This window comes from Trichechus manatus, unplaced genomic scaffold, assembly GCF_000243295.1.
Source record: "Trichechus manatus latirostris isolate Lorelei unplaced genomic scaffold, TriManLat1.0 scaffold00024, whole genome shotgun sequence".
NCBI lineage: Eukaryota > Metazoa > Chordata > Mammalia > Sirenia > Trichechidae > Trichechus > Trichechus manatus.
The window spans coordinates 1,056,268-1,070,853 of record NW_004443960.1 but is presented as its reverse complement, the minus strand read 5'-3'; the positions used below and the strand labels follow the sequence as shown (position 1 = coordinate 1,070,853).

The window sequence follows — 14,586 nt, the reverse complement described above, 5'->3', positions numbered from 1 at the left end:
GGGTCCTTGCGCCCCAGGGCCCGGCCGGGCGCCCCCTCCCGCGGGTGTTTAGCGGTGAGGGTAGGGGTGGGTGTGGGCGCTCTACGGGGTCTCCCATCCCCTCCCTGGGGCCCCCAGGGAAGCCAGAGTCGCTGGCGCCGCAGCGCAGACCTTTCTGAAGGGCTGCGCAGCCATCCCGGGACCAGCGCTGAGACCTTCCCAGCCCAGCGCGGTCCTCGCGCAACCTGGGGCGGGCCTGATCTGGGGGCTCCGACTCCGCGGGCCTGCCAGCTTCCTCTTCTCAGAGGGGGCAGTCCACACCCTGGGCGTCCACCATGACACCCCACCACAGCCCCGGGGTTGGGGTGATCGTCCCCATGCAGAGCCGACAGAGGCTCGGTTAGGCCACTTGCTCTGATCATGCCGCCAGCAGGCCTGGGCTGGGCCCACCGCAACCGCAGGACCAGGATCACGGGGGAGGCGCTTGTTGGAACACGGGGTGCGGAGCGCCCCAGGCCATGGACTCCAGAATTGCGCGCTGGCCCAAGGCTTTAGCCTCTCTTACAAGTTCTCAGTGACGACATGCTACCCCCACCCCCTCTTTGAGAACCGCCTTCAAGTACAGCGTCCAGGCTGACCAGGGAGGTTCTCCTCAGTCTGAGGGGCACCAGGCTCCCTGGACTCCCCTCCCAGCCTTTGGCCTGTATCACTGGACACCGGCAGCTCCTCTGTCCTCCTGGGATTGGCGTTTGATCTGGAGAAGTTTTCACCCCAAAGGGACAGGTCTCTCACGCCGGGGCTCCAGGCTGCGTAGGGAACAGATAGCCAGGCCTGGAACCGCCGAGAGGCAAGGCCGGTCCACCCTGGGCAGTTCGGGCCAGCTCTGTGCAGGGAAGGAGCCCTCCCTGTGATCCCTGTGCCTTTAATTTCGCCGCCTTCCCCAGCCGCCCCCCAGGAGAGAAGGGAGCCTGTCAGGGCAGGCTGTGGTTCCCCAGCCCAGGAGGGAGGGGGCAGGTGGCTTCTCCCTGCACCCTGGGGTTGGGTGGATGCTGCTCGGATGTGGCCACCCCGTCTCTGCGCAGCCCCATGGCCTTCCATGTGGGACAGGAGGCAAAACTTGGGGATGGGCGCTCCCAGGACCCCCAGCCCCAAGACCCCCACCCCCCAGCAAACAGAGGGACTCAGGACATGCACGGACTGCCTGGGTTAGTGACAAGTCATGTGGACCGGAGGGGCCAGGACCTGTTGCCCACCAGCTGCCCCGGGCTCCCGGGCTCTCCTCTGCAGGGGATGGGCGTCGGAGCGGGGGCAGCTAATGTCCCTCGGAGTGACTGGCAGGTCCTGAGCCTGGATTTCGGGGCTGACGCCCTCCCTTCCCTGCAGTCTTGCGTCAGGTTCTGCCAACCTGTTGGAACAAACACAGGCCTGGTTGCCATGGTGATCATAATGGCTTTGGGGTGAGAGATGTGACTGCAGATGTTGTAAACAGGAAATCAGGAGGGGGCAGCGGCCCCTACCCCACCCCCTGGGGGAGCCAAGGCAGCTAGGGCTAGGGGCGTCAGCCCCTAATACTGCACCTGCCAGGGCTGGAGGGCCCTTGGGGACCCCTCGCCCCCCTTTTACAGGTAGGGAGACTGAGGTCTGCAGTGGGACGGGCTTGGCCAGGGTCCACACTCAGCCCCAGGGCTCCTCCCCCCACACCCAGTCAGTGGGGGTTGTTGAGTGGATGAGGGTCCCACTCGGGGACTGAGTCTGAAGTCAGTGCGACCTGAGACAGAGCCACGGACCCCCGCCCCAGCGCCTTCTTTCCCCTCCCTGTTCCTCAGTTTCCCTCATCTGTAAAACTGAGTGATAGCAGCATCACCCAGCGGCAGTTGGAGGACCTCAGCGAGGTCTTGATATGAAGCAAGCACCCCAGTTGGCTCTGAATCCTCCGGGGGTCCACGGGGGTAGGGCGGCGGCCCCAGAGCGCGGGGTCCAGCAGGGCCTGGGGCAAGGCTCTCCCTTTGGGAACTGTTTCTGCCTGCGTAAGTTGGGAGTGAAGCCCACCCTTTTCTCTGACCCCACCCGTCAGAAGGGCAGGGAAGGCGGGCTGTTAGGCCCTTGTGGAATGTGGTCCTGCTTGCGCCCCTCTGCTGTGCTCTGGGGGTGCTGTGAGGGGCACAGCAGTGAGTTAGAGCCCAAGACACCAGCCCAGGTAGGGTTGGGGCTAGGCTGGGATTGCTGGTGCGAAGCTGAGAAAAGCCACTCACTGGCCAGGCTGGGCTCTACGCTCACCTTCAGGGCTTTGGGCAGAAGAGGGTCCAGCCCCCGGAGAGCAGGGAGAAAGGGGCTCACAGAAGGCAAGGGGGCATTTCTCCAAGTCAAACTGCCTAATTGTTTCAACAACTCAGAGCCCGGGCCACCGCCCCCTGGTGGCAGCCCTCAGAATTGCAGGCACAGCCTCCTATCAGACAAGCATCTCCCACCATCCTCCTAACTCCCGTTGGGAACAGAGCCAGGGAAAAGGAGGGGTCAGAGCCCAGGGACTCCGGCTAGGGTCCCTGAAGACATCAGGAACCGGCCCCAAGGCCGTGCATCCCGGGGTGTACTGCCAGCAGAGAGGAGGCGGGAGAGCCTGAGAGGAGGGTTAGGGCCAGGCGGGAGGGGGTGCAGGCTTGAGGCCACACCTTTTGAGTCACTGGCTCAGAGGCGGTCCTGCTGCCAGCAACTACCCTGACGGCCTTGGGAGCAGAGACCAGCTGGTAGGAGAGGACCCTGAGGCTGCTGGCCAGGCCACGCTGGGTGCTCTTGAGCCTCAGGCCTTGGGGGGCACAGTCCTCACTACTGTCCCTGAGAACTGGGGCAACTGGGGTGAAGGGCTTTATTTGCTGGGCCAGGGAGGGTTCCAGGGGCAAAAGCATGGGGATGCCAGGACAGAGCTGCGACCAGAACCAGAGGGCCCCGTTCAGTGCACCCACTGTTCTGAGCAGGACTGAAGACCGGGGCCTCATCCTCACCTGTGGGGGCTCCAGACCCCTTTCTCAAAGGCAAGACCCCTCTGAGGGGTGGCTGAGAGGGACTCTCCGAGGGGAGCTTGTTGGGAGGAGAGAGGTGGTGGGTTTATGTTGAAGGAGGCCTGGGAGGGAGGACCCCATTCCTAGGTGGGGTCTGTGAAGTCTGGAGGCCTCTGGATGATTCTCCAGGGCTGCTGCTGCAGGACGCCCCCGACTTGGTACCACTCTGTGTGGGGTCAGCTGGGGACAAACCCCGAACCCAGAGCTCCTCCAGCCCCTCCCTGCTGCTGCTGGCTCAGACCGGTTCGAGGCGGCCAAGTTAGTGCTCAGGCCCTCCAACCTGGCAACTCGTTGTCATGGCAACTGCAGCGGAGCTTCCCGCCAGTTGAGGCCAAGCCTGATGCTGTGGGGCGCCTCGGATTGATTACCGCCTGGCCCAGGAAGGCCAGGGGAGACCAGCAGGGGGCGAGGGGGGCACCCCGAGGGCTGGGGTGGGTCCCGTCTCCCATGGCCCGGCTGGCAGCTGGCAGGGCAGGAAAGGACACAGCCCACAGGCCGATGCGTGGAAACTTTTTAATGAGGATTCATAAATACAGCGGTTAATGTGCTGCCCACAATCCCTCAGTACGCACAGGCGTCTCATCCTGGGAGCACACTCCTTCCCTACGTCAGAAACGGGGATCGTATGTCAGTTCTTGTGTTACAAGGCCCACGGCTGTTGTACAAAAGGAACATTTCATCAGCTGAAATCACTACGGTCCACTAGAAACACTGATCACTTTAGAATAACTATAAAATATATTTCCTTATATATTAGCCATGTACATGGGTGTGATTACTAAGTGTAGTTTGATCATTACAAAATAAGACATTCTGGGAGAGGCGATGCACAGATGGTGGTCCCACACCGACGTCCCCCGGGCGACCCACAGGTCACGGACACGAGACTGACTGCAGGACCTGCACGGACTCAGGCCCCACGAGCCAACAAGACCCTCAAGCCGCGCCATCTCCAGCTGGTAGAGGCCTTCAGGGGTCACCTCCAATGCCACCAAGTTCCACGGGGGTCCCAGGGGCCCGATGGCACCACACTGTCCTCCCTGGGGCCCATGGCCAGTGCTCCTACGACACCAAGCCTCGTGTGCCTGCCACGTCTTCTCGGGTACACCTGGCACCCCCCTCCTGAACCAGATGCCAGGCTGGGGCAGCCAGGACAGCCCGGTGGCCAAGCCGACCTGACCAGCCCGCCCTGGGCATCCGCCGAACATCGAGCCCACCTTGTCTTGGTCCCTGCACAGGAGACCCAGACGCCACCAAGAGGGTCTGCAGGCAGGTTGGGGTGCACACCCGGGGCCCTGGCTGTCTCAGCGCGGACACAGGAGGTGCCCAGGCTGCTCCGGCCTCCGGTCTGAGGAACAACTCTGGTCAGTCCTGGTCACTGAGACGCGGAGAGGTTGCCGGTGCCGCTGGCGGGAACGTGGGGGCACCGCACCTCCTCCACCCTCTGCTACTTCCCGTCTCCATCAACACACCTCTGCCTCAGCAGCCAGGCCAGCGTTCTGAAATCAGCCCAGTCCGGAGACGCTGGCCGGGGGCAGCCGCCGCCCTCTGCAGCTGGTCCAGTCCGTGGCGGCCTTCTGAAGCTGAGCTGAGCAGCACCAACCAGTCCAACGAGCGTGTGGCAGCCAGAGAGTGGCAGGACCGAGTGGGCCTGGAAGGGCAGCTGCGTGGGTGTGTGGGCGCAGGCACCACGTGCATCTCTGGCCGGGAGGGAGGGCGCTGGTCACGGCAGCCTCCTCCAGGACCTCCGCTGAGGGAGCCGGGGCAGGACCCGACACTCGCAAGGTGGTCGTGCTCGGGCCTGGCCTGAGACACCGGAACGGCAGCGTGGCAAAGGCTGCGTGCTCACCAACTTCCGACCTGCGTGCATGCGGGGGCGACGTCAACTCCGCGTCACCAGAACCGAGCGCCCACACCTCCACAGCCAGCCTGCTCCGGACGCGGCCCTATTTACAGAGGGCTGGGACGCGGCTGCCGGCAGAGCTGTTCCCTGGTGGCAGGGCCTCCTCCTCCTGCTCATTTAATGACGATAACGCAACCAAAACCTTTCTATAAACAGTTTATTTACTCTAAACAGCAACACAGACAAAACGCCATAGAAACGCAAAGCGGTGCAGAAACAGCGCCGGCTCAGGGTCTGCGGCTCAGAGCGACACAGCAGCTGAGAGGACAGGCGGGGACAGTGATTCCGCGGAGGACAGCCGGCGAGGCGAAGCGCAGCGCGAATGTCGTGAAGCATGCCTGCATCCGAGAGAGCGGAGGAACGAGCTCCTAGGGGCTTACCCAAGTATAAAAGTTTATAATTTTACAGCAGTTGAAATACTGACATCAATATTAAAATAAAAGCAAGTTTTACATAACAATCAAAAATACAAAAGACTGAAGGAAGAGACCCTGTATGAAAAACGGGGCAAGTTAGCGAATCGAGAATTGTAGACCAGTGGCGGAAATGGAGAATGGCGCCGGCCCAGCCCTCCCCTAGGTGACTAGTAATTGTACAGAGCGCTTCAGATTTGCAAAAGTGTTGTAAACAAGTTCTTGCCAAACCCATCCCTTCCTTTCCCGGTGCCCGCAGCCGCTGCTTATGAGGGCGCAAACTTCTTGGCTTGTGCTCGAACCCTTTTCTCATATTCCACTCTGTTCTGGCTGAGGAGGTGAAGAGAGAAAAGACACATTAGAGCAGCCTGGACGGGACGCCAGGCCTGTGCGGCCGGGCTGCTCAGCAGAGGAGCCGGGCAGTGAGGCCTGAAGCAGGGGACCTGGCACAGACAGCAGACGGGGGCAGCAGGGGAGGGGCAGCACCTCAATCAGAGGAGGTTTAAGGCACACCCATGGCCCTCCAGCCTCTGCACAGGTTCCAGAGCTCTGGCCGTTGAGGACAGAGGACTGGCTCCAGCCGGCGGCAGGTGGAGGGCTCGGGAGCAGGGTGCCGAGCGTGACCCGTGCGGGGAACCCGGGAGTCCTGAGCAGTATCAGCAGATCTCTGTTAGGTGCTGCAACAGCGTTAGTGATTTTGAAGAGAAGATATCAACTGCTCGACCCTTTCCGTTGCTCGCAGTTTTCATAATCAGACACAAACTCTCGGTGGGTTTCACGGTTTTTCCAGAGCAGCCCTCGGCCCAGGGCCACGTGCAGTGGGGTATGAGCGGCGCCCCCATGGTCTGGGGGTGGCCTGAGACCCCGCCTGGGGCCAGCTCTGCAAGGAGCTCCAGCACCTGGGGAACAGAAGCCCCAGCACGGCCACGGCAGCAGCAGAGGAGACCCCAGGCCCTGGCGTGTCCCTGCCGTGCCCTCCTCGGGGGGGAAAGGGCGCACTGTCTGCATGGAGCAGAGAGCGCAGAAGCCCGTCTGCCAATGTGCCCCGCCCTGGAGGCCACAGCCAGTGCACGAGCAGCTGAGAGCCGGGGGCAAGGGCTGCACTGGGACCCCCCCCTGCTTCACCGACTCTCAGCCAGGGGGACTGAAGCACCAGCAAGTGGGGTACATGCAGACGGTCCCCTTCCAGGAGACACGAGGAAAAGGGCTCGGACATGTCTCACAAAATGTGCTTTTAAAGCGGCTAGTTCTAGGAAGAAAACCGTTTTGCTCATATGAAAAGCAACATGTTAAGGTAGCCCAGCAGGAAGTCAGTCAGCAGCCTAGGAAACCACATGGCCTCGCGGTGGGGGGGCAGCGGTCCCACACGACCCCTCTGACACCCGTGAGCCGGCGGGGTCAGATGCCCAAGCTCAGCGAGGTGGGAACCAAGGAGGCTGGAGCCCACCCTCCCCCAGCGCGGGCGTGCACGCCTGCTCACGCCCGCGAGCACCTGGGCCCAGGTGCTGTGTGGAGAGCGGCCGGCCGGGCTGCCTGCCAGAACTGCGTCCACACAGAAGCAACAGGCTGCACCGGGCCTCTGGGCTGTGGCTGCCATTCCTGGTGAGGACAGACCTTCCAGCGAGTGCGGTCACAGCCCCGGCGAAGGGCCCCACAGCACCCAGCCCAGCCCAGGCCCCTAGAACCAGCCAGCAGTGCCCAGTGACCCTGCATCCTTCCCTCAGAGATGGCCACCCAGGACGTGTCCGCAGCAAACGCGCTTGCCACCGGCTGCTCGAAGGCCCCAGCCTTGCCCTGACCTGAGCCCCACTCTCCTCCTCCTGGAAGCCAGCTGCCTTGGAAAGAATGCACCCTTGTGCGTGGCCTCGCTACCCTGCCGCTCCCCGCCACGCACGTCGGTGTCTCTGAGGACCCCAAGTCACCTGGGGATTGTGGCAACAGGTCCTAGTTAGTGGGCCGAGTTTCTGCCAGGTGGCTGAGTGCCAGACCCCACCCTGAGAGGCCGTGGCAGTTCTGCCAAGAGGGCTGGGGAGCCCAGGCACCAGCACTGCTGGGGTAACAGCAGCCCCCAGCCAGGCCTGTCTGCCCTCTACCCCCACCTACACCTCAGAGCCAGCGGACGGGACCCCAAGGGGAGTTCACGGCCACAGCCAACAGCTGAGGGACAAGCGCCGGGCGGGATGCAGGAGCCCGGGTTAGGGAGGGCCACCACAGCTGGGGACCCTCAGCAAGCCACTCACCTCCTCGCCTGCTGGAGGAAGACCAAGTTGGTGCTCCCACTGGTGAGAAGTTTGGGGCCCCAGGGCAAAGGCACGCCCGTGGACAGACACCCCCACTCAGGCAGTGCCCACAGTGAGGGCCCCCCCAAGAGCCCAGACCACTGCAGCTCATCAAGGGACCTCTGCCCAGCCTCACCCCCCAGGTGCCCACCAAACACACAGCCATCCTGGGCTTGGTCCCCGTTCTTTCACCCCAGGCCCTTTGCACGTGCAACTTCTGGCCATGTCCTATGGGCTCTCAGCATCAGCTTCCAAGCCGCCTCCCTGACCACCCCCTCATGGCACTGACCCCACCAGTGCCTGGGTCACCTCCACCTCCCTTCCAGGTGCTGGGGAGACGCTGAGCGCCCTCCTCACAGGCAGCCTGGGCCGGGTGCCGGGGAGACGCCGAGGGCCCTCCTCACAGGCAGCCAGGGCCGGGTGCTGGGGTGGGTGTGTGTGCCAATGCAAAGCTTCAGCCCCCACGGGGCCAACCACTCACCAGTAAATCGTGTAAGCCTCTGCCTGGGCTGGGTCTTGGATATTTGGTTCATTTAGGAGCTCCTGGATTCCTAGTAAGATCTGTGGAGGAGACGCCGACAGGACAAGGCACAGGTGGGCAGTCGGCACACACGGCCACCCCGCCCACCCACCCATCTGCGATGCAGCCCATACCTGTTTGATCGTGATGGCCGGCCTCCAGTCCTTGTCCTCCTCCAGGATGGACAGGCACACGGTGCCCGAGGGGTACACGTTTGGGTGAAACAGTGGTGGCTCGAATTTACCTAGACAGGGAGGGGAACGGGGTTTTGGCAGCGACTGTTCGGAGTCTAACACGCCTCCCAGGGCACCGCTAGGCAGCCAGCACCTCTCCCTCCCTACACGTGTCGGGCTTTCCCCCAGAACCTCTGGCCAAAGTTACGCTGTGGCCCTGAGCTGGAAGGACTCGAGGTGGAAGGAGCAGAGAGACGTGAGTGCACACTTCTCCCTCTGAGAACAGAGCCTGAAGGGCGAAGCTGACAGGGACCCTTGCCCAGCCAGCTCCACCCTGGGGGCCGTCCTGGAGCCCACTGCCTGGGCCCCTCTCTTTCCTCCCGGGGACAGGCGGGGCACCGAGTTGCTCCAAGGGTTCCCTACGACCATCTGCTTTCAACATGGGAGCTCATAGTACCCACATTCTTTCTCAGGGAACAAAAAAGTTTCTTTTGTTTTCTTAAGCGGACGCTCACGGGAAACGGGAAAACATGGCAGATACAACAAGAGCCTCAACGGCCCCACCCCCACACGCCGATCCACTCCATCTCCTACCCCGGCACTTTTAACTCTTCTCCTCTTCGTTTTTAAACATTTTGCATCACACCCAGGACCATGCAGACAAACTAGTACAGCCTGAGAACTCTCAAAAAATGACCCCCCGTCCAAGACGGACAGGCACTGCTACCCAGAGCGCCCGTCACGGCGGCGCCTTCCAGCTCTGCGCCTCGCACACGGCGGCGTCCGCTATTCCTCAGGGCTCCGACAGCAGGGGCTGTGAGCCACGCACCCTCGCCCGGCCCGTGGCGGTTCCTGCTCACGAGTGTGGATGGCACGGGGACGGTCCCCCGTCTGCCCATCATGCTGCAGGCACGTGGCTGAGCCGCTGTGACCATCCCTGAGGGAGAGTTTCCTGGCCCAGGCGGGCAGTCCTGTGCGCGCTCGAGCAGACACCGCCGGCCTTCACAGCGGCGGCACAATCCACGCTCCTGCCAGCAGGGCGGGCGCGGCTCACGCCAGCAACGCCTGGTGCTGCGCTGTGGGTGTCATCCATCCTGGTGACGCACAGGCTGCCTCTCATGGTTCCATCTGCTTCCTGTCGCACACTGGGCACGTGCATGTACGGTCCACCGCCGCTCACTAAGCATTTCTTTGGGGAAGTTCTTGCTCAAGTCTCTTGCACGCGTGTCTGCGGGGCTGTATCTCGCCCCGGACACAAGCCCCTTGTTAATTCGATGTCTTGCTGTTTTACTCTTGTAGTGCGACCCGTCCAACCTGTCCACGTGGAGGCCCCCGACCTGTTCCAGCCATCGGTGGGCACGGCCTGTCTGAGCGTGTCATGTGACTGCAGCCCAGCCTGGCTCTGTCCTAAAGCCACGCAGGGTCCCCCACGGGGCGCGCCCAGGGCTCTTTCAGTCTCCTGCTGCCGTGCTGTTGTCATGGGCTTTCGCGGCCTAGTTTTCAGGGGCTCCAGAAGGGGGTGTGGAACAAGCGCCATCATGCTGTTGTCAGACCGATACCAGCCAAAAGCAGAGAATATCAGAAAGATGTTCACCTGTGTTTTATCAACTACGCAAAGGCATTCGACCGTGTGGATCCTAACAAATTACGGATAACGCTGCAAAGAATGGGAATTCCAGAACACTTGATTGTGCTCATGAGGAACCTGTACAGAGATCAAGAGGCCATTGTTTAAACAGAACAAGGGGACACTGTGTACTTCAAAACTGAAAAAGACGTGTGGCAGGGTTGCATCCTTTCACCATACTTATTCAATTTGTCTGTTGAGCAAATAGTCCCAGAATGCAGCATCAGGACTGGAGAAAGACTCCTTAACAACCTGCGATATGCAGGTAACACAACTTTGCTTGCTGAAAGCGAAGAGGACTTGAACCACTTACTGATGAAGATCAAAGACCACAGCCTTCTGTACGGATTACACCTCAACATAATACAAAAATACAACTAGACCAGTAAGCAACATCACGGTAAATGGCGAAAAGATTGAAACTGTCAGGTATTTCATCTATTTGGATCCACAGTCAACGCCCACGGAACCAGCAGTCAAGAAATCTAACTACGTACTGCACTGGGCGAACCTTCTGCAAAAAACCTCTTTCAAACGTTAAAAACCAAAGATGTCACCTTGAAGACTAAGGTGTGCCTGACCCAAGCCATGGTGTTTTCAGTCACCTCATCTGCGTATGAAAGCTGGACAACGAATAAGGAAAACTGAAGAAGAACTGATACATTTGAATTACGGTGTTGGCGAAGAATATCGACTATACCATGGACCTCCCGAAGAACAAGCGAGCCTGTCCTGGAAGAAGCACAGCGAGAACACTCCTTAGAAGCGAGGATGGGGAGACTTCGTCTCACGGACTTTGGACATGTTATCAGGAGAGACTAGTCGCTGGAGAAGGACATGATGCTTGGTAAAGCAGAGGGTCAGTGAAAAAGAGGAAGATCCTCAACGAGATGGACTGACACAGTGGCTGCAACAATCGGCTCGAACAGCATTGTGAGGATGGTGCAGGACCAGACGGTGTTTCGTTCTCAACGGCACCTAACCACCACAAACACTCCTGTCCGTGTCTTCCGGAGGACACACGTGTGCGTGTCTACAGAACACACGCCGAAGAGGAGAACCGCTGGCTCCCAGGTCAGCACAAGTTCAGTGTTAGCGGACCCCAGCAGTCAGCTTTCTAAAGTGGTCATGTCAATCACGCGCTCTCCAGCGAGCGCCTGCACACCCTTCTGCGTGGTCTCCTCACCCTCGGCTCTGCCTGCCCTTCTCGCTGCAGCCACTCTGGTGTGGACAGGACCCTGCTGTGCTTGTAAGTCGCGATTCTCTGAGACGAGGTAAGGTGTCCACGCAGGTGTGCTGGCCAGGTGGAGCCTCTTCTGTGACCTAACGGCTGCCTGCCCTTTCCTCCCACTCTCCCCTGGGGCTTGTCTCTTCACTCTCTCTGCTGTCTTTTGACCACGACGGCCTGCACTTCAATGTAACACAATTTATCAACTTCTCCCTCATGGCGAGCACTCCTTGCGTGTCCCTGGTTAAATCATCCTGCCCCAAGGTCATGCAGACAGTCTCCAGTGTCCCCCTCTAAACCCAGGATTGCTTCATCTTTCCACTCGGGGTCTTCGTAACATCGCGTCTTCCAAACCACAAACATGGCGTCTCTCTCCAGCGAGTTAGGTCTTCCTTGGTTTCTCTCAGAAACTTCAGTTTTCAGTATAGACGTCTTCAATATCTTCTGTTGGACTTCTTGCAAGGTACTGGATGTGACTGGAAATACTAGCTTTAAATTTTCATTGGCTGCAATTACGTGCCTTTTATACAACAGCCTTATTCGCTTATCAACTCTACCAGTCTTCGTGTTCTGAATTTTCTATGTACACAATCAGGTCCTTTTTCATTTAATTTCCCTTCCCAGTTCTCACGTTGTGATTCCCTCTTCTTGCCTCACTGAGTTTGCCTGGAATCCCGACATGGTGCCGCGGAGAGGTGAGCAGAGCAGCCATTCTCATGCTTAGACTTCCTTTTAGCGCAGCTGTTACCCATTCAACAGCTTCTCGCAGACGCCGTAGTAATAGAAAATACGCTTCTATATCTTCGATTACTAACCACAAGAGTAAAAAATTGATACACAGCTCGTATCTTACTGTGTGCTGGACACGGTTCTTTAGCCACAGAAGGGTCTGCTCATTTCCCACTGCAAGAGGTTAAGAGACGTAGAACCCGTCCCCCGACTCTTCAGAGTGTGCCAAGCTGCATTAACATCACCAGTCGCAGCCACTGCTTTAAATACAGTCTCAGCCTCTTCTCTGGGGGTTCAAGCCTTCTGTCCACCCATGCTGTGCGTGTGCAGACTGTGACAGAGCAGACAGGCCAGGCAGTAATGGGTCAGGGCACAGGAAGCCCGCTGCCCAGCCGGCCTCTGCACCGTCAGCCCTGGCCAGGAGTGGTAGGCCCCACAGCCTAGTTCTCCTCATCCACCACAACTTCTAATGGTCCAGGCACTCTTGGCCCCGAGCCTCAGCCCGGACCTCACCGTCCTTCTCTCCACGGGGCCTAGGAGCTTCCTAGTCCATCAGCACCAAGACCCCGGGGCAGCACCTAGGGATCAGAGCCTCCAACCAACACGTGTGCCCACACAGAGCCGAGTGGGACAGGCTCGCCCCCAGAGGCTCGACGGCCTCGGGAGGATGTCTGCTCTTTCTGCTGGAGGAAGCCGAGGCAGGCCCGCTTTCCTGAGCTTCTCTCTACTTACATTTCGGTGGTGAGGATGGGTAATCATCTTTGAAAAGCATCCGCAGTTTAAATAAGCCTCCTTCCCATGGAGTCTGTTGGGAAATAAAACCGCAGTCAGCTGTGCTGCATGCCTGGGTGCAGGGCAGGCTGGGAAGAGGGGGCCTGGTTTCTACCACACTTGCACGGCCCTGGGACAACGCAGGATGGCCTGTGGCCGGGTAGCGAGCGACCTAAGGGGCTCTCACACCACCCTGCCGCTGACTGTCCCCACCAAGGAGCTTCTGTGGAGACCTCCATGAGCTCAGAGGGTGAGGGGGGAAGGTGCCGTGAGCTGAGGCAGGGGCTGGGCTCAGAGGGACAGGGACCCGGGATGGGGTCAGGAAGGCCCTGTTATGGATGAAATTGTGTTCCCAAAAAATATGTGCTATAAATCCTAACTCTTTATACCTGTGGCTGTGATCCCATTTGGGAGCAGGGTTTCCTGGTTATGTTAATGAGACCAGTGTAGGGTGTGTCTTAAACCAATCACTAGAAATATAAAAGAGCGGATCAGGCACAGAAGCAAGTAAGCGCTGAGGGGGGAAGACAGACGCCCATGAGTGAGATCCCCAAGAACAGAAGCTGAAAGCGACACGGACCTCCCCCCGGAGCCGACAGAGAGCCTTCCCCTAGAGCCAGTGCCCTGAATCTGGACTTCCAGCCTCCTAACCGTGAGAGAAGACACAGCAGTTCTTTGAAGCCGCCCGTGATGCTGCTGCTGCTGGAGCCGTGCTAGGACTCAGAAGCCCCTGGGGGTACGGGAACTCAGAAGCCCCCAGGGGGAAGGGACTGTGAGCGTTCACAAGGAGGGGACAGTGACAGGGCAGGTGCTGCCCCTAAAACACGCACAGACAGGGCATCCAAACACGGCCCGGACGCCAGGGGAGCCTCCAATGATGGCCATCCTGGGTCCCACCCGCTGCTCAGCTGGAAGGGGAGGGGTAGGGATAGCTGAGAAGTATAGGTGAGCTCACGAGCCTCTGTGACCAAACCCAGGCAGCTCCGCAGTGCGAGGAGTGGAAGCGGACAAGGCCTCCAGAAGGAATCCAACCCCCTCGGAAGAGCTGTGTGGACAGCTGTCTGGAGCCACGTGGAGACCCCACCCACCCACAAATACGACAAGCAACGCCGCCGTCCCTGCAGCACAGCAGGGAGGAGTGTGGGGCGTGTCCCAGAGGACAGCCAGCGTGGAGTCGCGGTGCCCTGGACGCTCCTCACCACGCCGTCCCTTCCACGCAGGCCTCACCTCCCAATTCCCCACTGGGCCTGAGCGGCCGTGTCTGCGCCCTGACCCTCCACAGGAGCACGACCATCCCCCTTGCTGGCCACACCGCCCCCGACCACATGTCCCACAGGCCAGGTGACGGCAGGGCCAGGACGACCACAGCTGGCTGTGCCTTGGTAGGGCTGCAGCACGTAACACCCGTGGTCCTGCTGTGTGAGTTACAACCTTAAACGCCTCCAGCTCAGAGCAGCCTCTTACCCCCTTCTTCCCTGGAATGGCGCACTCCCAGTTCATGAGGTTCATCGTGCCATCGGGGTTTTTTGTTGGGACGGCCACAAATCCCTGTGGAGAGAAGGACACCACGCACGTCACGGCCACGGACCCTTGTGCACCTGCTGCTCGTCCGAGATTGGCCGCGGTCCGCCGCCCGAGCCGGACATGCGAACAGCTCTACTCACAAACGGGTGGTCTTTCCTCCAGGCCTTCCTCTCCTGGGCAAGTCTGCTGAGGGCGATCCCCGACATGGTCCAAGTCCTGCAACAGACACGGTGCTCAAGGCGGGAGCAGCGCCCCGCGGTGACGCCGCTGTGAGCTGCTCCTGAGATCAGGCCGCCGGAGCTCACAGCGGCCCCTCCTGTACTCCGCGCCCCCTGACCCCGGCGCCGCACACACACAGCGGCCCCTCCTGTACTCCGCGCCCCC

The 14,586-nt window shown here is 60.2% G+C and overlaps 1 protein-coding gene across 1 annotated transcript; it reads right to left on the bottom strand.

Annotated features, from left to right (window-relative positions):
• Positions 1–5,085: 5,085 nt before the first annotated feature.
• UBE2I (ubiquitin conjugating enzyme E2 I) lies at positions 5,086–14,418 on the bottom strand. The gene is made up of 6 exons (XM_023728378.1): positions 14,343–14,418; positions 14,143–14,226; positions 12,640–12,712; positions 8,285–8,394; positions 8,112–8,191; positions 5,086–5,681 (listed from the first exon to the last, which is right to left on the bottom strand). Exons 1-6 carry the CDS (start codon positions 14,406–14,408, stop codon positions 5,618–5,620), a joined length of 477 nt encoding a protein of 158 aa, XP_023584146.1. The 5' UTR covers positions 14,409–14,418; the 3' UTR covers positions 5,086–5,617.
• Positions 14,419–14,586: the final 168 nt, after the last annotated feature.